The sequence below is a fragment of the Emydura macquarii genome, unplaced genomic scaffold (genome assembly GCF_026122565.2).
Source record: "Emydura macquarii macquarii isolate MOO-44397 ecotype Brisbane River unplaced genomic scaffold, CSIRO-AGI_Emac_v2 contig_968, whole genome shotgun sequence".
NCBI classification, from domain to species: Eukaryota; Metazoa; Chordata; order Testudines; family Chelidae; genus Emydura; species Emydura macquarii.
Genome location: NW_027131105.1, coordinates 4,874,081 through 4,896,606, shown reverse-complemented (window position 1 = coordinate 4,896,606; position 22,526 = coordinate 4,874,081). Strand labels below are relative to the sequence as shown.

At 49.3% G+C, this 22,526-nt stretch overlaps 2 protein-coding genes across 4 annotated transcripts; both read left to right on the top strand.

Annotated features, from left to right (window-relative positions):
* Positions 1 to 17: 17 nt before the first annotated feature.
* On the top strand, positions 18 to 7,823 carry CCS (copper chaperone for superoxide dismutase). The gene is made up of 8 exons (XM_067543892.1): positions 18 to 188; positions 1,004 to 1,076; positions 1,195 to 1,332; positions 3,386 to 3,563; positions 4,081 to 4,141; positions 4,973 to 5,050; positions 6,084 to 6,187; positions 6,618 to 7,823. The coding sequence occupies exons 1-8, from the start codon at positions 141 to 143 to the stop codon at positions 6,769 to 6,771; spliced, it is 834 nt and encodes a 277-aa protein (XP_067399993.1). The 5' UTR covers positions 18 to 140; the 3' UTR covers positions 6,772 to 7,823.
* Positions 7,824 to 8,310: 487 nt separating this feature from the next.
* RBM14 (RNA binding motif protein 14) lies at positions 8,311 to 21,282 on the top strand. Of its 3 annotated transcripts, XM_067543883.1 has the most exons (3): positions 8,311 to 8,972; positions 17,429 to 19,106; positions 20,251 to 21,282. In XM_067543883.1, exons 1-3 carry the CDS (start codon positions 8,627 to 8,629, stop codon positions 20,456 to 20,458), a joined length of 2,232 nt encoding a protein of 743 aa, XP_067399984.1. In that variant the 5' UTR covers positions 8,311 to 8,626; the 3' UTR covers positions 20,459 to 21,282. The 3 variants fall into 3 exon arrangements, with proteins under 3 accessions (XP_067399984.1, XP_067399986.1, XP_067399985.1); XM_067543885.1 differs by lacking the exon at positions 17,429 to 19,106 and having other exon boundaries at positions 20,815 to 21,282; XM_067543884.1 differs by lacking the exon at positions 17,429 to 19,106 and having other exon boundaries at positions 20,251 to 20,443.
* The last annotated feature ends 1,244 nt before the right edge of the window (positions 21,283 to 22,526 follow it).

Below are 22,526 nucleotides of genomic sequence, written 5' to 3'. Positions count from 1 at the left end.
CCCTCTGAAAGCTTCCGGGCAGCAGCCGGGCCGCATCTCAGCTGCTTCCGGCAACCTGGCTGGGCCGGAAGTGTCGAGTCAGGCGCGTCAGTCTCGTGCGGAAACGAGTCCGGGCGGGCCGCGCGAAACGGGCCGGGGCGATGGAGGCGGCGCAGGGGTCCCGGGAAGCAGGAGGCCCCAGCTGCCGGGTAAGGACCGGAGACCGCGCAGCTCAGCGGTGAAGCTGGCTTGTGCCGGTGCGGGGCAAAGTGCGCGGGAAGGGGAGTGGCCTGCTGGGCAATGGAGGCGGTGTTTGTTTACACCGCAGGCTCCTCAGAGCCGACGCGTCTAATCAAAGCTGGGGTTGTCCCAGTGCCGGGAGGGAGCCCGGGACTTTAAGGCAAACGCCAAACAGCAGGCGACTCGCGCTGCGTCCTCAGAGTTGTCAACGCTTGGGGGTGTGGGGGAACCTCGTGCCCTGTGTGTGTTGGGGGAGGATAGTGTGGGTCACGGGGGCCTTCCGGGGGTGGGGGCGGTGAAGTCCCCTGTGTATGTGGGGGAGAAAGAAATTTGTGTGCCTTGGTGGAGAGAATGGGGGACACGATCTCTTTCTGGAAGACGTGTCTCTGGGCAAAGTCCCCTGTGTAAGGGGGGTGAATGGAGCAGAAAGCACAAATATCTTGTGGGAGGGCAGATGAACATGGAGGGCAAAGGGGGGCACAATGCAGAATCCCTACGTGGCAGGGATTGAGAGAGGTGAAGTTGCTGGAGAGGAGAAATCCTAACTGCTCTACCCCACCCCCAAGTAGGGAGGATTGTACAGCTGTAGGGTATGAGGTGGTTGGTTGAGCCCCCTTCTTGTTGCAGTGGTTCTGGAGAGGACAGGGAACTCCTCAGTGCTGGGGTGTTGCAGTTCTGGGCTGGGAGGGGTAGGGCTGATGGATGAAGCCCCCCAAGGTGGAGAGTTGGGTTGGTTTCCCTGACAAACTCTGTCTCACATGTGGCCTAATTATCAACCAACCAGCTGGAGTTTGCTGTGCAGATGAACTGCCAAGAGTGTGTGGATGCTGTGCAGGCATCTCTGCAAGGAGCAACAGGTGAGACACACTCCAGCCCTGCTGCTCTGCCATTCTCCCATTCCCCATGCCTGCTACTGTGGGCTCCGTCTTTGGTGGGCTCATGCTGTTCTCACCATGCCAGGGGCTTTTCCTGCAGGGCTCCGGGTGCTGGACATTCGGCTGGACTCTCAGAGTGTGCTGGTGGAGACCAGCATGAGTGCTGAGAAGGTGAAGGACCTGCTGGAGAGCACGGGCCGCCGGGCTGTGCTGAAGGGCATGGGGAGCAGTGAGCCACGTGAGTGTGGACTCCCTGAGTCACGGAGGGTGGGGTGGGGGCACAGCCTGAAAGGAACAGGGGCAGCATTGGATAGCAGATAGGAGTCCCAGTCTATTGCACTGGGTTCTAGTCCTGGCTATTGCTGACGTTGGGCAAATCCCTTCCCCTCTTGGGGCCTGTGTTTGTTTATGCTGTGAGCTCTTCTCTGTGTGTCTGTGCTGCACCCAACACAACTGGTCCAACAGTCACTGGAAGGTGTCGTGGAAAAGATCACGCAGCTTCTCTTTTAGGGTTGGATCGAGCAGAACTTTAATTGTGACATACACACAGGAAGCTATAGCTATAGGGAAGCCCAGACAGCACGTCCCTGTGCTGATCTCTGGAACTTTGCCTTGGTACAAAATACAGATGGCTTATTTAGGTTTTTAAGATTCCTTTTTACATATAGATCATATACTGGAGTTTCTGATACTTAACAGTTCATTTGCCACACATAGGATACTTATAACACACAATGGGAGTCTCACAGTGCCAGCATGTCCCAGTGATTCTTCCGGTGCCAGTGCGTCCCGAGTCACATACAGTCACTTGTTATCTATCTGACAGAGTATGGCTGGGTGCGGCTACAAAGGTAACATCTTACAACATAGACCAACGATTTTGCTTTTCTATTGTAGTTCTAAGACATCCTGCCCGAATTTAGCATTTCTATCGCAGTTCCAGTTGTCGTGGAAAAGAATCACACTGCTACATTTTAGAGTTGGATCGGGTGCAGCTTTAATTGTGACACACACAATCACATAACTATAGCTATGGGGAATACTATAGCCATAGGGAAAACCCAGGTGGCTATAGGGAAGTCAAGCAGCATGTCTGGATGCTGGGCAAATGTATTTCACCTGGCTACCAGATACAAAAGACTTATATAGGGGTTGCTTAGGTTCATTTACATGTTGATCGTATAGTGGAATTTGATTAACAATTTATACTTAACAGAAAAGACAATCACAATGCACAGTAGGGCACACCAGATGCCCTCACAGGACCGCCCAATGAGTCACTTGAGTATACAATGTAGTTTTCAGGGACCCTGGTTAACTCCCGAAGATGGGTGGTGACACAATACTTGTTCAAATGCTAATTTGTATGGAGTGAGTTTCTATGGGGCCAGTAAGACAAAGGGGGCAGGTACTGGTACTTATCAAAACAGGTGAAGTCTGTTCAGACTTCAATTAAGGCTCATAACAGAGACTTGCCTCTTGGGTGTGGTTCAAAGACCTCTTGTGGGATTTTAACATCTTTATCCTAATTTCAGTTGAGGCATTCTGTTAATGGTTTAGCCTGGGGCTTCTATTTCAGTTTCAGGCTACAACATCAGGCCAGGCCTTCTATGACCAGTTTCGGACCAGGCATTCTATTAATCAATTTTATGATTAATTCTTTGATTCCACACAGTCTAAGGCATCCTGTCTGAATTTTTGTGATTCCACAAAGGGGAAAGGACATGTGGTGCCTGGCATGACAGGGGCCCCGATGTCAGTCAGGCTAGTCTTGGTGATTATATATGATCTCTCTGTGTAAGGTACTCCTATCACCTTCATCACTGTAGTATTTGGGTACCTCGCAGACTTTACTGTACCTATCATCACAGCCTCCCTGGGAGGAGGCAGGGCAGTCCTATTATCCCCATTGTACCAATGGAGAACTGAGACACAGAGAGGCTAAGGGACTTCCCCAATGTTACACAGGGAGACTGTGGAAGAGCAAGGACTTGAACTTGGGTTTCCCAAATCCTAGGCTGGTGCCCTAGCCACCAGGCCATACAGTAGTACACAGAACAATCCCCAGGTCCATTGTACTGAGTGGCCAATATCTTCCCCTTCCTAAACAGCCTGTGCTGTGGTTTACCCTCAGCCCCTCCTCAGGGAGTTCTTGGATGCTGGTGCTGCTCCGCTTGCTCTGTTGTCTGGCAGCAGGGGTTCCACTACTGGAGGCATCTTGGTCGGGGAGTGGAGGGGAATGTGGGTGGCTGTGACCGTCTGTACCCACCTGACTTTGCGCTCCCTCTTAGAGAACCTCGGTGCAGCTGTGGCCATGATGTCAGGCACCAGCCTGGTCCAAGGGGTAGTAAGATTCCTGCAGGTCTCCCCAGAGAAGTGTCTCATTGAAGGGACCATTGATGGCCTGAAGCCCGGGTTGCATGGGCTGCACGTCCATGAATTTGGGGATGTCACGAACCCCTGTGACAGGTGAGACCCCTCTCCTCTACAGGGAGGTGTTGCTGTCCACTGTGTCAGGCTGGGGTTTGCAAAGGGACGTAAGGGAACTGGGTGCCTCCCAACTTAATGGCATTTAGTTTCAAGATCCCCATTTCACAGATGGGGAAACTGAGGCACTGAGCGATGAAGGGACCTTCCCAAGGTCAGTAGCAAAGCCTGGAACAGAACCAAGGGCTCCCAGCCCAGTGCCCTCTCCATTTTCCAGCAGATGTGAAGAGTGCCTCTGATGACACTAGCTCAGTGAGATTGGCCTCTTGGGGAGTGCCTGGGGAGGCACATAGGCAGACACAGCAAGAGGACACTGGAGCCGTGGGGAGGTGAGGGCTGTTTCCCTGTTCAGCTCCCTCCTCTTTGGCGAGTGCACACTCCCAACCCTGTGTTAAAATGTAGCATGGAGCAGGTAGTAGGTCACATCCACATCACAGCCTCCAGAGAGATCTGAGGCCTCTTCACTGAGTCACACTGGCTTCATTTGTTTCCCAAACAGCTGTGGAGACCATTTCAACCCAGATGGAGAGTGTCATGGGGGTCCGCAGGATGCACAGAGGGTAAGTTCTGGTCATGTTCATACATTCTGCCCTCACGGTCAGTGCTGGCCCCAGTGCCCTTGAGTGGCACTAGGGGGTGCAGTGCTGCAGGGAGAGGAGTGAGTGCCTCAGGAGAGGGTGCTCTGCTCTCCTCTCACTCAGTGGTAGGGGTGTTGTGCTGCATGGAGCTGGGTGCGGACCAAGAGGGTGCACTTCTCTGGCAGTCAGTGCTGACCCTGGTGTGGTCCTGGGGAAGTACTAAGGTTGATTCAATAGGGGCAAGCTAGAGTGAAATAAAGTCAATCACTTGTCCAGAGACAGCAAAGACTTCATACATGGTAGTTTCCCATGAAAAGGTATTTTTCCAGTCCTCAGGCTGTCACTTTTCTGCCTCTGATGCTCTTTGAGACCAGTGCACAGGGGTCCCCGTTTGCATGCCCACATTACTGTGCTGGCTCTTGTTTTGCCACATGGGGCCAGACACAGCCTGGCTTTGATACAAACTAAACTGAAATGCTTGTGCCCCCCCACAGCCTGATCACAGCCCACAGAGTCCTTTATCCAGCTCCTTGGAAAATGTCAATTATTGTTTTGTTTGAAAAACAAACATTTTCCCAAAAATCTTTCCATGAAAATGTAAAAAATTTTGATTTTCAAAAATCATTTTGGTTAAACATTGAGTGTGGCGCCATTTCTTTGTCAAAATTCCAGAAAACGTAAACCCAGATCTTGGTTTTAGTTGAAAAGCCAAAAAAGAGTTTGGGTGAAGAAATTTCACTTGGCTCTAGCCATGTTTGTGGTTTGAGTCAAAGTTCCCAGAGTTTGACCGTGTGGGTGGCTGCTCTGTTTCAGCATCTCGGAGACCTTGGCAACGTGCTGGCTGGCAGCGATGGAAGAGCAGCCTTCCGGATGGAAGACACCCGGCTAAAGGTGAGGTCCCCTGATCTACACAGAGGGGAGACACCAGTGGGAGCTATGTCACATTGGGGTCACATAGAGGGATCCTTCTGTTCCTTTCAGAAAGGTGAGCCCATCCAGCCCAGCGTCCAGTGTCCCACAGCTGCTTCAAAGGAAGGGGTACTGATGGGATAACCTGACCCTAAGGGACATTCCTCCTGACCCCATTTGTTATGGGTAGACTTGCTGTGAAGTAGGAGAGAGAACCCCTTTCCCTAGCTCCAGGTTCTCTAATATGGTAACTCCAAACACTTGATATAGATGAGAATGTCTGATCCTTCTCTGAATCCTGCTAAGCTCTTTTGGTCTTAGGGATATCATGGGAACAGAGGCACTGCCTGAGTAGCTCAGACCCCAGATCCATATAGCTCAGTAACTCTTCTTCCATAGGATCCAACACAAGGTGCTTCAGAGGAAGGTCTGCCTACAGTAGCAGATGTGGGATATTCTGCCCCCAGGTTCTGTCTCATCCTGGTCCATAATAAGTTAAACTAGTCCAAATTCTGAAGCAATTGGTGTAATATAACTGAGGGGGGAGGGGGTGCAGAAAGAGCATGCAGCAGCTTTGGGCTGCCTCTGCTTCCCTTGCCCCTAGTCAAAACCTTTTGTCGACTCCTCCCCGGGAGCTGCAGGAGAGGGGTCTCCTCTTCCCTCCAAACTCACCCCCCTCCGGCCAATGGTCCCCCACATGGTGCAGTGGGACAGGGAGCTGAGCTCCTGGGGAGAGGGCAGAGGCTGAGATGGCAGCAGCTGAAGGGAAGCTAGGGAGCAGGTGGCCATTGTTTCCTGAGAACTCCTCTAGAGACGATTACACTCTCCCTGGCTCCAGAGCACAAACCCCTCTCCAACGCGTGTCGTGGCTGGATCTAGACAGGCACCAAGTGGTGCCTGGCTGCACTGGTTCTCATCATGCAAAAGTCCCTCCCAGGACCGCACTGGTCTCTGCCATGGGAGGTGGGGATCTGCACATGCAATAGGAATGGCCAAATGCTGTGATCCTTCCTAGGTCGGAGACATCATTGGCCGCTCTTTGGTGGTGGATTCTGGTGAGGACGACCTTGGCCGTGGTGTCCACCCACTCTCTAAAGTCTGTGGGAACTCGGGTGAAAGGTGAGGAGTCAGGGGAAGGAGCAAGGGCCAGGGAAGGAGTTCAAGGCAGCATCTCACTGATAGAAATACTTGATGTCAAGCTGAGTGTCAGACCGGGCAACAGCATGGAGGAGTGGGATCACCTGTGAGCATGGGAAGATGGATGGCTAGGCCCAAGGGAGCTTCCGGAAGTTGAGGGGGTCAGTCCACCCTGATGCCAAACGGGGGCATGAGGCAAGAATGGGGTAGACAACAAGGGGTTAACTCCTCTTAGTTTCTTGGTACAGCTTGCCTCTAGCACTGTAAGGGTTGATATGTCTGGCCTGGCCTGGCCTAGCCTGACCTCTGACTGGGCACGTAGCCAGGCCTTGGGGCTGCCCATTCAGTCTGTAGCGGCTGGTGCCCCTGGCAGCACAGTGTCAGCTAACCCACCCTTCCTCCTCCCTTCCAGGCTGGCCTGTGGGATCATTGCCCGCTCTGCTGGGCTCTTCGAGAACCCCAAGCAAATCTGCACTTGCGATGGTGTGACGCAGTGGGAGGAGCGGGAGAAGCCAATGGCAGGGCCAGGCAGGAGGGTGTTTGGCCAGCCCGCCTCTAACCTGTAGGATTATGACCCTCTTTTCTCCACCTTGTGCCTACTGGTCTCTGCTATGTGCCAGGGCTTAGTGTGATTCTAGTGTCAAAGGGGTGGCTCTTTGGGCCTGAGGTAGGGGAGATCTGACACAAGGTTTGGGTGGGGCCTGGACTCCTCCACTGCATCCCCCTCTCATACCACCTCTTTTGCCAACTTCTGAGCAGTTCTCTGTTCTAAACCTTCCTCAGCTGGGCGCTGCCAGACTCAATAAAGATAATGTCTCACTTTATGGGGGAACTGTAAATAGACTCTGCAGTTTTTCACTGCTTTGGGATTTGTAATTTTCCCCCCATACTTTTGTTCTTTTTCAAATGGCAGGATGACAAGGCTGCTTTTGCTGGGGGAATTGGAAAGCGGGGGAGGCAGGGAGCTTGGGAGCTGTCTTGTGACGACTTTTGCACTAAGCGGATGAGTTGGGGGTTGTTGAATCTTTAATAATAATAATAATAAAATAATATATTAATAATCATTAGTTCATATCTAGCATCCTTAACTAACTCATCATGAAGTGCTTTACAAAGGGGTTTAGTATTGTCTGCCTTTTACAGATGAGGAAACTGAGGCACAGAGGGGGGAAGTGATTTGTCTAAGGTCACTCAGCAGGCCAGTGGTAGAGTTGGGGATAAAACCCAGGTCTCCCAATCCAGTGCTCTGTCTATTTAGCCCCAGGAACAGATATGACATTGTCTATAAGGATCATTAGAGTTACATAGGTATTACAGGAAACCTGCAAAGGTTTCTTTAAGCTCAGGGCCAAAGTCCCTTCCTGCTCTGCTTGCCCTGGACTGGTTTGGGAAATCTGTCTAGCAGGAGCCAAGCTCCCCTTCCTCCTCTTCCCTGCAAGTGCCATGTATTGCACGTTCTGTGGAAGAGATGCTGAGCTACCTCTACCTTGGCAAATGTTTCTGGGTGCATAGGCAGCCAGAGAGGTGGGTGCTGGGTGGGTAGGAGCCTGTTCTCCATTTAAAATCAACTGTGTGGCCTACAACACCTTCAAGCATCTATTCTGGGCTTGGAATCTGCCATTGCATGACTTTCCTGCTCTCACTGCTGCTGGCTACTGCCCACGAAGGCTGTCAACTTGCAGCATGGTGGGGCCCAGCCCTCTGCCAGGCACCTGGTGTGCAAGGCCCTGTACAAACACCGAGCTGTTGCTGGGTTCAGGGTGCCCGTGTGCCCGGCGTCTGGCTGCCGGGATGAGGGAGGTTTGGGAAGTGGGGATTCCCGGCCCTACTTCCCGAGCAGCGCAGAGGGGGCTGGGGGCGGAGCAGTTCCCTTCCTTGGCCGGGGGAGGGAGGGGGGGACCGGATGAGGTATGCGGTCTGCCGGGGGCGGGGCCTGACGGGAAGAGGGAGAACTCTGTCTGCACGTGCGCCCCAGGTGCACCATTTTATTTAGCAACGCAAGATCGGGCTTGGCGGTTACGCCCGCCCCGGAGGCCAGATAGGGGCATTCATCACTACGCAGGCGCGAGGCCGCGCTCTGGAAAGGAGACACCGGAAGTACGCAGGCGTGCTAGGGCCGGTGGCGCGGTTTGTGACGTATAAAACAACGGTTACAGGCGGTTGGGCCTCAAGTGCGCAGGCGCAACAACGTTGCTAGGAGAATGCAGAGGCGCGGATGGAGAGAGCAATGCGCAGGCGCAGCTGGCAACAGTAGCACGCAAGCGCAGTGACTGCGCAGACGCAGTTGCTTGTAGGCGGTGGCAGGTAGCGCGTGCGCATGTGTGTCGGAGGCCGGGTGATTCCTCCTCCTCTGGGTGTTCGGAGGGTCTGAGGTGCTGCCGCCATTTTGTCAGGCGCCCCGCTGCCCCCTCGGCTGCGGCCATGCGTCCCGGAGTGAAGCTGTTCGTGGGGAATGTGCCTGAGGAGGCTACGGCCGAGGAGTTGGGCGAGCTGTTCACGGGCGTGGTGGGCCCGGTGCTCGGCGTGGCCCTCATGAAGCAGTTCGCCTTCGTGCACCTGCGGGAGGAAGCGGCCGCCGCCCGCGCCATTGCCCAGCTCAACGGGCACCAGCTGCACGGCCGCCGCATCGTGGTGGAGCCGTCCCGCCCGCGGCCCACCAACACCTGCAAGATCTTCGTGGGTAACGTTTCGGCGGCCTGCACCAGCGGAGAGCTGCGGGCGCTCTTCCAGCAGTACGGGCCCGTGGTGGAGTGCGACGTGGTGAAAGGTACCGACCCCCGGCTTCCCCAGCATCCCCCTCCCCAGGACCGGCCCGTGGTGAAGTGCGGCGTGGGGGATGGTGCCGGCTCCCCACGGTGCCGGCGCACGGTGGGGTACAATAGGGTGACGGTACCGACCCCTGGGTTCCCTGCCCCCCACCCGCTACAGCACGTGATGGAGTGCGATGTGGTGACAGGGACCCCGCACATTCTTGGTTCCAGCATGTAATGGATTGTAATGTGATCAACCGCGCCTCCTGGGTTCCCCACCCCCATCAGACCATGGTGAAGTGCCGCCGAAGGGACTGACACACACACACCCCCCCCCCCCCCGACAGGGACTCTTCCCTCCCCACTACTCTTGGTTCTGTCCCGTGGTGGAGTGCAACATAGTCAACAGCGACTCCTGGGTTTCCCAACCATACCTATAGCAGCCCCTGGTGGAGTATGACATGATCAAAAGGACTGATCTCCAAGATTCCCATCCTTTCCCCGGACAGGGACCCCTCCCACTTCCCGCCCCTGGTGGAGTGCTAGGTGGTTAAAGGTACTGACCCATCCCTAGTACCAGCCTGTGGTGGAGTGTTATGTGGTTAAAGGTATCGACCCACCCCTAGTACCGGCCCGTGGTGGAGTGCGACGTAGTCAAAGGGTACCGACCGACCTCTAGTACCGGCCCGTGGTGGAATGCGACCTGGTCAAAGATAGCGACCCACACCCTTGTACCAGCACATGGTGGAGTGCAACATAGTGTAAGATATCTACCCTCGGTTTCTCCGACCCCCTCACTCCTGGTACCAGCCTGAGATGGAGTATGACATGGTGAAAGGTACCAATCCACAGGGTCCCTGATCTCCCTGAGACGGACCCCTCCCCACCCTGGTACCAGCCTGTGGTGCAACGTGGACAAAGGTTTCAACCTCTGGGATTCCCCTGCCCCTAGGATAGGGATCCTTCATCTCCAATGCCAGCCCATGGTGGAGTACGACATAGTGAAAGGTACCGACCCCCGGGTTCCATGACCACCTTGCCCCCAGTACTGGCCTGTGCTGGAGTGCAAAGGCACCCTTCCCTGGGTTCCCCGACCTCCCCAAACCCTGGTACTGGCCTGTGGTGGAGTGTGACGTGGGAAAGATACCGACCCATGGGTTCCCCTGTATTGGTGCATAGTGGAGTGCAACGTGGGCAAAGATATTAACTTCCCCTCCCCGATGGGGCAGCGATCCATTCAACCACCCTCTCTGAGGCTGGAATCCCTTTCCAGCAACCTTCTCCCCTTAGTAGTATGGGTCCATGAATCATCACTGAGTGTAACACAGTCAAAAATACCAATCCTCTCAGTGGAGCAGGGATCACGCCACAGAGCTGTGTCCAACATCTTCCTTCACCCTAGCAGTTCAAACCTGTGGTGGAGTACTGTGTGGTTAAATTTACTGACTACCCTCCCTTCATCTTTCCCTTTCCAGCAGTATGGGCCTGTAGTGGAGTGCCACGTAGTCCAAGGTACCAACACCCTCATGAGATAGAGATTCCACCAGTAGTCGTCTGATGAAGTGAGATGTTACCATAAGTACTAATTGCCCCACATTTTCCTTTGGCATATACCACCCCCAGTCCCTGCACCAGTGGAGGGCTGTGGGGCCTCTTTAGCAAATCGAGCTAACAGTGAAGCACATAACATCAAAAGTGACCGTCTTCCCATGGAGCAGGTATTGCTCCAGTCTCTCTGGTCTGCATTAGAGGGGAGCAGCAGAGGCTTTTTCAGCAACACAGGCCAAAGGGGTATCTTATCTGGGGGGCAGATACCCCTTTTAATCTCTCGTGAGGCAAATAATACCCCAAAATTCCCTCTTCTTGCTTCAGCAGGGAGTTACCGCAGTTCTTTTGGCAGTCTATAATACAATATGATATAAAAGGTACTGACCCCATTAATCATCATTCGCTGTGCGGCATTTCCCAGAACCCGCCCCCCCATACTACTGGAGAGATGTAGGGGCTGTTCCAGGTACTGTGACAGAGCACAACATTGACAAAGGTACTGACTGCTCCCAATGCCTCTTTCACAGGGCATTTATCATCTTCCACCAGCAAGTGGGTAGTCATCCACTTTATACTTCCCTTGGTTAGATACTCCCTTAATCTCTACTCTCCGGCCCCAGCAAGGAGCTGTGTGAGGCCTCTGCCATGCATCCATACTGCTGGCAGAGTACATTGACAAACGTACCCATCATCCCACCTCACCTTTACAAGGAGCATGTTCCTCCTTAGTTCAACACCTACATCTGCTGGAGCCGTGAGGTCTCTTCAGTTGGTACAGGCCTGTGATGAACTGTGACATCAAAGGTGCTAACAGCATCTAATGTTCCCCCAGTCATTCATTTTCACACTGTGGCCTTTGGCGGGAAGGTATGCTCTTCCAAGGTTTGGAAAATGCAAAAATAGGTTGGGGAAAGGGTACAACCATTGCAGCAGCCAGAAAGTTGAGTGGGAGAGTAAAGGAGCAGAGACCCACTTGGTCATTGCCAGGAGAAGGGGAGCGAGACATGGATAGAGGAAGGATAGCAACCAAAGGAGGAAATGTGGGGTCACATTTCAGAGTTCAAGGGATGGGAAAAAACCCCTACAGCTTGGGGGGGAAAGGGCAGGGTGGGTTTGTCTTTTCATTGGGCATTGCCAGTGAACAATGGAATCCCCTACCTTTTATATCAATCTGGACAATATGTTTAGTCCTCTGGCTCCTGGGCGTCTGGTAACATTTTCAAGTGAGCATGGGAATGGATGGGCAGGAGAGAATGGAGTAAGTTGGAAAAGCAAACACAGTCTGTGAAGATTTAAGTTGCAGGGCAAGAGAGGCCTAACAAAGCAGGAGAGATGAGTGACTAATATTCACAATTATTTTTCCAGTTTCACTGGCATTTGATAGACTTTATAGCAGTTTTAGAACTGATCAGATACTTGACTAGTATCTGATGATTGCTGCTGAAATTAATTGAACTGTGTATCTGAAATTACCTGCTACTCCATCAGCCCCAGTAACACAATTGTAACATAAAATGATGATTAAAGCATTAGAGCTAAACATAACACACACTGTTACTGTTGCTTTAAATTCAAATGTTATGGTAGCACAGGCATTTCTCTCTAGCTAGTAGGCTTAGCACTTGTCAGGTACAATTCTCTAAGCCTTAGATGATCACAATGTCCTCAAAAGTGGATATATCCTCGTAAACACACCCTGCAGCATCTGGCAGTTCCTGAGCTGTTGTCAAACACTGTCAAAGTTGCCAACACCTCTCTGCTTGCCCTAGAACACCAGTGATGTGGGCCCATGACTGAGTGAGGCACTGTTGAAGCCAACCACCCTACTCTGCCCCTGCATAAAAATGCGCTTTCTATCCTGCGCCATTTTCTAATGTCCCGGACCCGTCGTCACGTGTGACATTGTTATATGGGACCACTTAATGGACAAACCACCATCCCTTTTCCTCATGTAGGAAGCTATACATTGAGTGCCATGGTGCTTCCATCAGCGATGGTATCCCAGGGCCAGTAACCAATACTGCACTGTTTTGGCTTCATGCAACCTTTGAATGCTTCATTCCTTTCATTACTTGCAGTATAATCAAAGGTAATTACTTTACTCCAAGACACACAATCATAGAGCAGGGGTTGGTACTCCTTTCCCTTGCACCTGCAAAGCTGTTTCAAGTGATACGGACCTGCCATCAAATGCAACAAGGGTAACCGTCACCAGTGTAAATATCCATTCCAGGCCTAGCTTCTTTGCCTCTGAGATATGTGTCCATGCAGCTGTTCCCCAGACCTTACAGGGGGATAGCAATAGCTTTCTGTGTCAGTGCTGTCTCTTCCCCCTTTCCTTTCACTTCCTTTTAGCTATCTTTCTCTTTTGGTGCTACATAATTTTCCCTTATCACTTTTTTACTGATTTTTGTTGAAGTTTATTTGCAAGAGCTCCATGCAGTCTCCTCTTCCTCCAAATGCACACTCCATGGCACAGGCAAATATCTCTTAATCTAAATAAACCCTCTGCTTTTTCTCAGAGAGATTTAACTTCCTCTCTCTTCCAGCATGGTGTCGTGGAAGAAAATAATTTTCCTAATCCAAATATTATGGCTAAAAAGGGCTCCCTTTCTTTATATACCCCTAGCTTCTCATTCACTGTATTCAAATATTCGCTGGCAGACTCCCCAGCTTCCTGACTCAACCAGATGAGCCCTGTGCACTCAGAGTGTGGTCTGCACATGAGCAGTGTGTTCCTTCTGAATGTTATAAAACTCTTCATCCAGGGCAAGGTGATGAAAGGCAGCATCGTTCCCTGGCCCTAATGTTAAATACAACATACTCTCCCCTACAGCGTTTTGCCTATTGCTGCAGCTGGGTTACACTTCTTTCCTTGGGACCCAGCTCAGCTCTGCAGTGTCGGTGCATGCCATGGACTAATTTCAGAGTGTGATATTGTAGAACAACAGCACCTCTAATTGTATTTACCCTTCCTATTGAGGTAAAAAAAAGGCCTCTTCTACATGGGTCCTAAGAAAAAACTCTAAGGGTCACCTGTTGTGTGGGCTAGCTTTGTGACCTGATGAAATGCAACCGACAGAACCTTTGTATGCTAGCTGCCATAGGGAGGCATGGCTTATTGGGTAACAATCCCTTCGCTGTGCCATGCCTTGCACAGCCTGTGTGGATTTGAGGATGGAGAGGAATCTTAATTTTGGTGTTGCCAGCTGGGGTTTTCCCCTTCAAAGGGTCTTGCCAGCCCTCTGCCCAAAGCTCTGTTCTAAGGCTTGATGTTTTGGGCTCAGGCCTGAGCCCTAGTCCTCCATTTAGTATGACAACCCTTCACTGTGGCCCTCTGCATTTTCATACTGATCTGCTAATACTGTTGCTGAGTGTCTCACCCTCAAGCGTTGTGTAGCAATGTCATTGCTTTTTCCTTGAACTGAGCTACTTCAAGAGTATTCAGCCTGCCTTGTGGCATGCAGTTTAGGTCATTTATGCCATGTGCCAAATGTCTACCATCTGAGCAGCCTGAGTCATAGAAACAGAACAGCACAGATGCTTCCATACTGCTTTGTTCATTTGGCAATAGGGAGCCCTTTTCCAGGGTTCCAAGGTGCTCAAGGGGCTGAGCTTTGGGGTGAGTTTTAATTCAGGAAGAGAATGAAAGAACCAAACCATAAATAGCAGTGATGGCTCTTCTGTAATTACTGGAGAAAGTGAATCCTGTGTGTTTCACCTGACTTGCTTTAATGCCCTATCTTCACTTGCAGGTGGTTGATAACAGCCCAATATGGTGTAATCTGCACAGCCAACTCAAGTGTGTTGAGATGCTTGCTGGCATCTTGAGAGACTTTGAGAGATTTATTTTTCATCTTTAGCTGCCTAGATCTGAGCAACTCATTGTGATTCCTACAGCACTAGACTTGGAATAGATTATCAAGGGAGTGGGAAATTCTCTGTCAGTTGGCATCTACATCAAAATGGTTTGTCTGTTTTTCAGATGCATTCTAGTTCAGCCCAAATAGGCTGGATGCAGCAATCAGTGGGCAAGATTATCTTGCCTGTGTTATGCAGGAAATCAAAGTACGTGATTATAATGGTCCCTTCTGGCCTTAAAATCTATTAAATTAATCTATTAATCTGTTTTCATAGACCTGACCAACACACACAAACAATAGATTGTCATTCCCACTTATTGAACATGATGGCAGCATAATAGTATTGCTGAATACTACTTTTCTAGTGCAGAGTCGTTGGGAGCACCTGCTTCTCTAGGCAAAAATCAGCTACAGCATTAGTGGTGTCCAAAAAAATATAAACCACACACAATTCACCAAATATGAAGGCCGGTAACAAGAGCTGGCAAGATCTACACAACTCCTTGAACTATGTAAGGCCTTGCTGAACTCGGGATATCCTTTAGCCCTGCTGGTGATAGCAAAAGGATGGTTGGAGGTACTTTGAGAGAGCCTGTGATGTGTTTGGACACAGGCAGATCTTGCTTGCCTATACAGTCAGATGTTTTTGTAGTGTAGCTGGTTGAATCACTGGAAGCCAGCCATGCTGGTAGGACCCTATTGGGCCAAGAGAGCTCTTGGGAAGAGGGATGGAGTTGGGAGTACAGCATTGCTCCAACTCCTTCATCTACAGGTTAAATATGGTGTTTCCATTCTGTCTTGTTGGTTGGACAAGACAGCCTATTTGTGAAATAGGCCAGCAGAAGCCATGTTTGAATACTAAGATAATCCTTCCTATGGCAATTTTGAGTTCTTAGCCTACAGAACCCCTGGGAGGGTGCCCAGCAGGGACAATGCAGCCTCCTATGTTGCTGGTCCCATGTCAGCCCTTGAGTACTGGGATTCAGTACACTGGAAAAGGCTCCTGTTGCTTCAGGGTCCCAAAAAAAATAGGGCAGATGGGAGTTTCTGGAGCAATGACCTTATGAGCTGTGCTCAGTCTGCTAAGAGTGGCTAGTCCATGAGTAGCCAATTCCTTTCTCTTTCTTGTTTAGTATAAAAGAGCTGGATTCTCTCCAGATGCAAATAGATTTGAAATGTCTTGCCACGGCCCTGATTATAGGAATGGAGGAATAGCAGGGACTGGATTCTGCTGTTGTAGCAGGGAGGCTGAGTAATAGGGTTTGTGTGGGCTGATTTTCATCCCTTGAGCCATTAGTTTCCATGTTGTACTCTGTGTGTAGGGATTGGCTCTGTCTCATCTAGAGTATAGGGATCTAAATTATGAAACAGGGGTAGTCGTGCTTTGTGTTCAGTAAAATTCTAGTTTCTTGTAAGTGTATTTTCTCTAAACTGCTCTGAGACATTACTGCTGTTTGCACATTCTCTAGCTCCTGTTGTGTCATAAATATAGTAGTCACTTCAGGTGTTTTGCTGGTATAGGCTGGAATTATGCCTATAAGATAGCTATCTTACACACGGAAATCTAGACTGTTTGAGCCACTATAACTTTGAATTTGCTATAGCTATTATGTTCAACCTGAGTTCCTGCCACAAACAGACTAAAACACTTGATTATTTTTTTCAAAAACGAAGAGGAAATGTAAAGTTTCTGTGAATGTGAGGTGAAGATACCAAATTATGAATATAAGTAGACTTTAAAATAACTACACTTGGAGTGCAGAAAGGAAATGACAATGGATTTGGTTGTCTAGTATGAGGCAGCACAGAAAATGTACCTTTTTTTTAATTAAAAATAAGTTGAGAAACTAAAAAGGTTAATCTTTCTGAAATACTGAATTTTTCAGTGTAATTGGAAAGCTTACACATTGCAACTAGGATTTTTACAAGCATCTAGGGGAGTTAAAATGCTCATCTCACTGAATTTCAGGATTATTAAAGTCAGAATAGTCAGTGCTGGTACATTTTCTACTTATTTGACTTTTTAAAATATAAAAGGCACCCATTCTGGGTTCCAGATGTTCTGACATACTTGATTTTCACTCACATTTATATTGATTGCTCACTCCACTAAGACCTTGTCTACACTCGCACTTATGTTGGCAAAACTTTTGTCACTCGGGGTGTGAAATAACATCCTACTGAGCAATATAAATTTTGCCGGCATAAGCACAAGTGTAGACAGCGCTATGTCAGCAGGAGAGCTCTCCCGCTGACGTAGCTACTGCATTATGTTTGCAGGAGAGTTCTCTTCCGCTGACATAACACGACTACACTCTAGCTTATCCAGGCAAAACTTACGTTGCTCAGCGGTGTGTTTTTTCACACCCCTGAGCGACAAAAGTTTTATCGGCATAAGCACAAGTATAGACAAGCCCTTGTGTATCTTAAAGTAGACATTAAATACAGCCCTAACCCTGTTTGTATTCTACAGTGTAATATCTTTGACAAATCAGAGGATTCCAAAGCAAATTAGTTTGGATGTTTTTGCAAGATTAGCATGACCTGATGGAAGAAACTGTAGTTTATGGATGGCTAGTGATAGTTTTCTTCCTGAAATTTCAAGGAAACTGTATTGGTTGCATGTTTTTAATGGTGTGGAATGGACCAAATTCAACTCCAGTATAACTCCATAAACTTCAGTTTGGCTCAGTGTGTTCAGGCCTATGAGTGAGACAATATTGCCAAATTTAAGATTTTTGGGGACTGTTTGAGGGTTTAGTATTTGTAGGCAAATCCACAAAGCACCCGGGTTTCTTTTTGTGCTGTGTTTAGATACCAGTGGGTTTTCGCTTCTCACTTTTGTGAGAATAGCCCACAGTTTTCATAATGTAACAGCTATGGTAAATTGGGATAATTTAGCTGCATGCCTGCAGTTTATTGTGAAGGCTACAATACAGACTCTGTTTATACCCAGACTGCATTTAAGTAATAGCAGAGAGGTGCGTGCATCTGTTAAGTGTTCGATCCTGTAATAAAATGTCTTGTCTTCTTCACTGATAACCCTCTGTCTGCTTTATCAGACTATGCATTTGTTCACATGGAGAAAGAAGCAGATGCAAAAGTTGCCATCGAAAATCTTAATGGAAAGGAAGTGAAAGGAAGAAGAGTCAATGTGGAACTCTCTACTAATGTTCAGAAAAAGGGGGCAGGACAAAATGCCCAGGCAGGCACCAATGCTGACAAGAGCAAGAGAGCAAGTGTGGACTATAGAGAGAAATATCAACCCAAGATTGACGGTTATGAGCTTAGGCCTACAGACTCTACTTACCCATCAGCCTCTGCAGGATACACTGCATCCTCGCTCTATGATTATCAGCAGCGATTTGGTGGCAACAACGCTTCAAGCAAATACAACTCCTTTGACACTCAGACAAGGCAAGCATCCCCTTCATATTTTGGAAGGGATAGAAGCCCAATTCGACGATCACCAACGAGAACCGGCTTTGTCACTGTGTCACTACCCATGACAGCACAACCAGCATCCTACAGAGCTCAGCCGTCAACCTCACTGGGTGCAACCTATAGAGCCCAGCCCTCTGCATCACTTGGAATGTCTTACAGACCCCAGCCAACGACGGGACAGGCGGCATCCTACAGGGCCCAGCCCTCGGTCTCACTGGGAAATACTTACAGAACCCAATCCGCTGTCTCGCTAGGAGCTTCTAATACCCAGCCTGCAGCCTCATCACTAACTTCCTACAGTGCCCAGGCTGCTGCTTCCTACAACACCCAGGCTGCAGCTTCCCAGTTAGCCTCTTATGGGGTCCAGTCCACAGCAACACTATCATCCTATGGAGCTCAGCCTGCAGCCACACATGCAGCCTCTTATGCTACTCAGCCTGTGGCTGGCTATTCAGCCTCCTATGGAGCTCAGCCAACAGCCACACATGCAGCTGCTGCCGCCTATGCAGCTCAGCCTGCAGCTGGTCACTCAGCTACCTATGGAGCCCAGCCTGCAGCCAGCCATTTGGCTTCTTATGGAGCCCAGCCTGTGGATAGCCACTCAGCAACGTATGGCGCCCAGCCTGCGGCCGGCCTCTCAGCCTCATATGGCGCCCAGCCTGCGGCCGGCCTCTCAGCAACGTATGGCGCCCAGCCTGCGGCCGGCCTCTCAGCCTCATATGGCGCCCAGCCTGCGGCCGGCCTCTCAACAACGTATGGCGCCCAGCCTGCGGCCGGCCTCTCGGCTTCGTATGGCGCCCAGCCTGCGGCCGGCCTCTCGGCTTCGTATGGCGCCCAACCTGCGGCCGGCCTCTCAGCTTCGTATGGCGCCCAACCTGCGGTTGGCCTCTCGGCCTCATATGGCACACAGCCTGCAGCCAGCCTCTCAGCCTCGTATGGTGCCCAGCCATCATCCACTCTGGCTGCATCTTACAGCAATCAGTCTGCAGCAGCTTCCTACAAATCACAGATCTCTGCTCCACTGACCACACCCTATAGAACACAGTCTTCAAACTCAATGTCAGCTTCATATACAGCACAGCAGCCCTCCTCCGTTCCCTTGGCGGCCACTTACAGAGCTCAGCCTGTGACTGGATATGATGGGCCAACCCAGCTTGGACAACATGCAACCCCGTATTTGGGACTGTCTCAGTCTTCTGCTGCCATCGCACCACCATATGAACGCACCCGCCTCTCTCCTCCACGGAGTGCTGGCTATGATGATCCTTTCAATAAATCATCTGCTTTGGCTAAAAGGTATGCTGCTAAGCCAGTGATAATACTTTGCACATAAATAGAGCCTCTCATCCAAGGATCTTGATGTGCTGCCCAAGGGACTAGAGGCAGTCAGACTCAATACAAGTCTATTGGTCTTCGCCTTTATAAACTTGGTTCTGCTTCACCAAAAGGTGGAAATTCCCCTGCTAATACATTAAACTAACTTACTGTTCTGGAGGCAATGACGAGGTGGGAGGTGTTACTCAATACATATTAAACTGACAAAATGGCTTCCCACTCCGCCAGTAATATAGATCTTTATGTAGGTTCCTCCCCCTCATTTCTTTGCTTCGGCTGCGTCTCTCTAGGGTGAAGGGTGGGATTATAGGCTAGCACACCCCTCTTTCCGGTCTGCAGATTCCACTCAATATTTATTTACAGTGTTTCTTACAATTTCGTGCAAAAGTTGCAGGATTGGCAGCCCTGGAAACTTCTTCTACCTAGGGCGTGTATACCCCACACGATGGCATTGCAGATTTCTTGCACTCTACCCCAGACAGTGTGACTTATCCTCACTTGAAACTACAACCCCTAGGGCTAAGATGGGGAGTTCAGTTGCTGTCACATGTTGGCATCTCTGCTTAGACTGCAAACAAAAGACTCAACTATTACCACTTCTGGTGGTGGTGCAGTGTTGTAGATGCCTGCTTTCTAGGAATTGGACTGAGACCACCGTCACTGACCTGCATTGGATTTTAACCCGTGTCCTGAACCCCTAAATCATCAAACCAGTCCTCCTTGTTTTCAGTGTTTAATAAGTAAATGGGCTGCATTGGTTAAGAGAAATGGCAGACGTATCCAGCTCTTGTTTTGCCACGTGCTATTTACTTGCCTAAGAGTTGGGGGGAATTTAACATGTATATTTGAGGTATTCACCAAAGGAGGTAAAAGATAGCTAAGGAACCGTTCTGAAAAGAACTAATTAACCCACAAGTTCTTCCGGTGTGCCTTTAGTGAGACGTGTACTAATAGTGTTGCTTCATGGATATTGTCTTTGCTGGAGAGAATTCTGATCCCCTCTCATGAGGGTCTCCCCAATACACATTGCTTAACCAGGGCACTCGTTAGGGCATTATCACAAACCCTTTTGTTTTATTCATTAAATGTCTCTTTTCTCGACCAGGTACGGTTCCGACCGCCGTTTATCTGACCTCTCAGATTACCGTCGTTTAGCAGACTCGCCACTTGCGTACCGTCATTCGCCGACAAAGTCCCCGCTGGATTATCGCCGTCTTCCAGAAGCGCATTCTGATTATGCCCGCTATTCGGGCGCCTATGGCGATTATATGCATGCTACTCGGCTACATTCTAGTTACCAGCGCCGCCTGTAGATGGGGGTGGGGTCCCTGTTCAGATGGGGGCAGTACCGTTGATTACACGTTCCCCATTGGGTCCCGCTTTCTTAGCATAAAGCCAATTTGCGTCTTTACTAGGTTGGCTTTCTCATTCAGTTCTCTGTAGATTGTTACTAAATTTCTTTCCCTCCCATGCTCTCTCAGGTGGTCATTACAGCCTGTTGTTTTGGCTCTATTCCTTCATGTCACTTGAGTAAAGAATTTAATGTTCATTTGACGCGATAGTATGAGGCATCTCTGAGACATGCTACTACATACAATACAAATAGCATTCTCCTGGTCTTTACTTTGGGGGCTTTTATTTTCAGATGCCTTTTTTGTTGCATTTTTAGAATGATCTGAATTTATGATCTCAAGAAGAACCTATGCTGCAACCCCAGGAACGATGTAGATGACTGCTGCACATTGTGTCACATTGTGCACTTTGTGTTCACAAAGTTGAAGATTCGCGTTCCTTCATGTTCCAGTAGGGCTAAGAATGCCATTGCATACCTGGAATCAGTTTTTTGCTTGCAACTCCTGATGCTATATGTCTCCATTAGTAAGACATAAGCTGCTCATGCAGGATTCCTAACAAATGCAATTCACAATGACTGTTGCTCAGTATTGTTTTTATAACCCGAGCAATTGCTGTCTCTGAATGGAAGAGCAAATGCTATTTTATGTAACATGAAAATCCTTTTTCTTTTTACACTGGTGTTAAGTTTGCAGTAGATGTGATGTTCGAATCTATACATATAAAATGAGTTAGTTTTTGTATTGACTGTAAATAAAATGCAGGGCTATTTACAGTTTAGAAAGTTGTCTGGTGTTATTTTTTCTTCTAGTTTAATTGGTTTCAGAGGTAATGTCCCATGTTCTATAACTCTCTTCCTTTCATCCTAAAGGTAAATCAAAGGACTTTATGTAATATGCGCATACATGCAGCACCACTGCAAGGCAGACAGCTCTAGGGAAGAAATGTGGCAACCAACTGGTGCACAACAGAAAAGAGAGCGGGAGTTCTGGCCAAAAGCAGGCCAGATCTCTGCTCTTAAGATGTGCTGTGAGATTTGTTGTTGCATCATACGTGCGCCCCTCAACAGACATGTCCGAGATCCCTGAGAACTTAGTTTAAACAGAAAATGTGCTTGGCAGAAGAGCAGTGGGGAACTTCATTTCCTAAAGGGGGTCAATACCTCATCATAAGTCTTATTCCAAAGTATCCCTCCCCCAGACACTGCCTGGTCTCAGGGTCATCTACCTCTGAAGCATGGATCCATCCACCCTTCCAGCATTTAAAGCTGCAGTTTGAAGATGTGCCAAAACTTTGACTTCCAGTCCTGCCCTGAATCTGTTACAACATAAATTAGAACATGGAGCCTGAAACTGATAAAGGACAGATGTAGAAAAGGAGAGGACAAGGGCTAGAGCAAAAAGAAATAACTTGCCTTGAGACAATGTTCTGAATTTTCTAAGTAGGGCAGAATAGTTAGGAAGAAGCAAGTGACCTAAGAGTGTAAGGATAGACTAAAGAAATGATTTCTGAAAGCAGGGGGGGCAGGAAAAGGATGTGTCTGTATGAAGATTAGTGTAGAATCAGCAGGGAACTGACCAACCCTGGAGTGGATCGGGATGAGGGTGGATTTGATCAATGTTAGAGCTGACGAATGGTTGTGGCTTGCTGGTTTTCAGGGGGATGTTCAAAATCCCAAATGGCTTCCTGGACTCTTCCAGGTGTCCCATCTGGCTGCACCTACCACATGACAATGATTGCAGCTACAGGGGTTAGAACCTGCTCTCTCCCGTCTGATGGACGCGCAAATGGTTTTTTTTATGAGTAACAATGTTACTGCTCTCTTTCTATAAGTTCTTTGAGGTGGAGTGATATTGGTCATCTTTGACACAGGCCAGCCAGAGTGACTCATCAATGTCCTTCTTTATTTAGGATGCTAGGCATTTTCATTCTTACCCTATATTTTGTGTTCTGTAGTGGTGAGGGTTTCCTTCTTTCTAAAGGTGTCTGCTGGATGGTAGTGAATGATTCACCTTTATATTTAGTCAG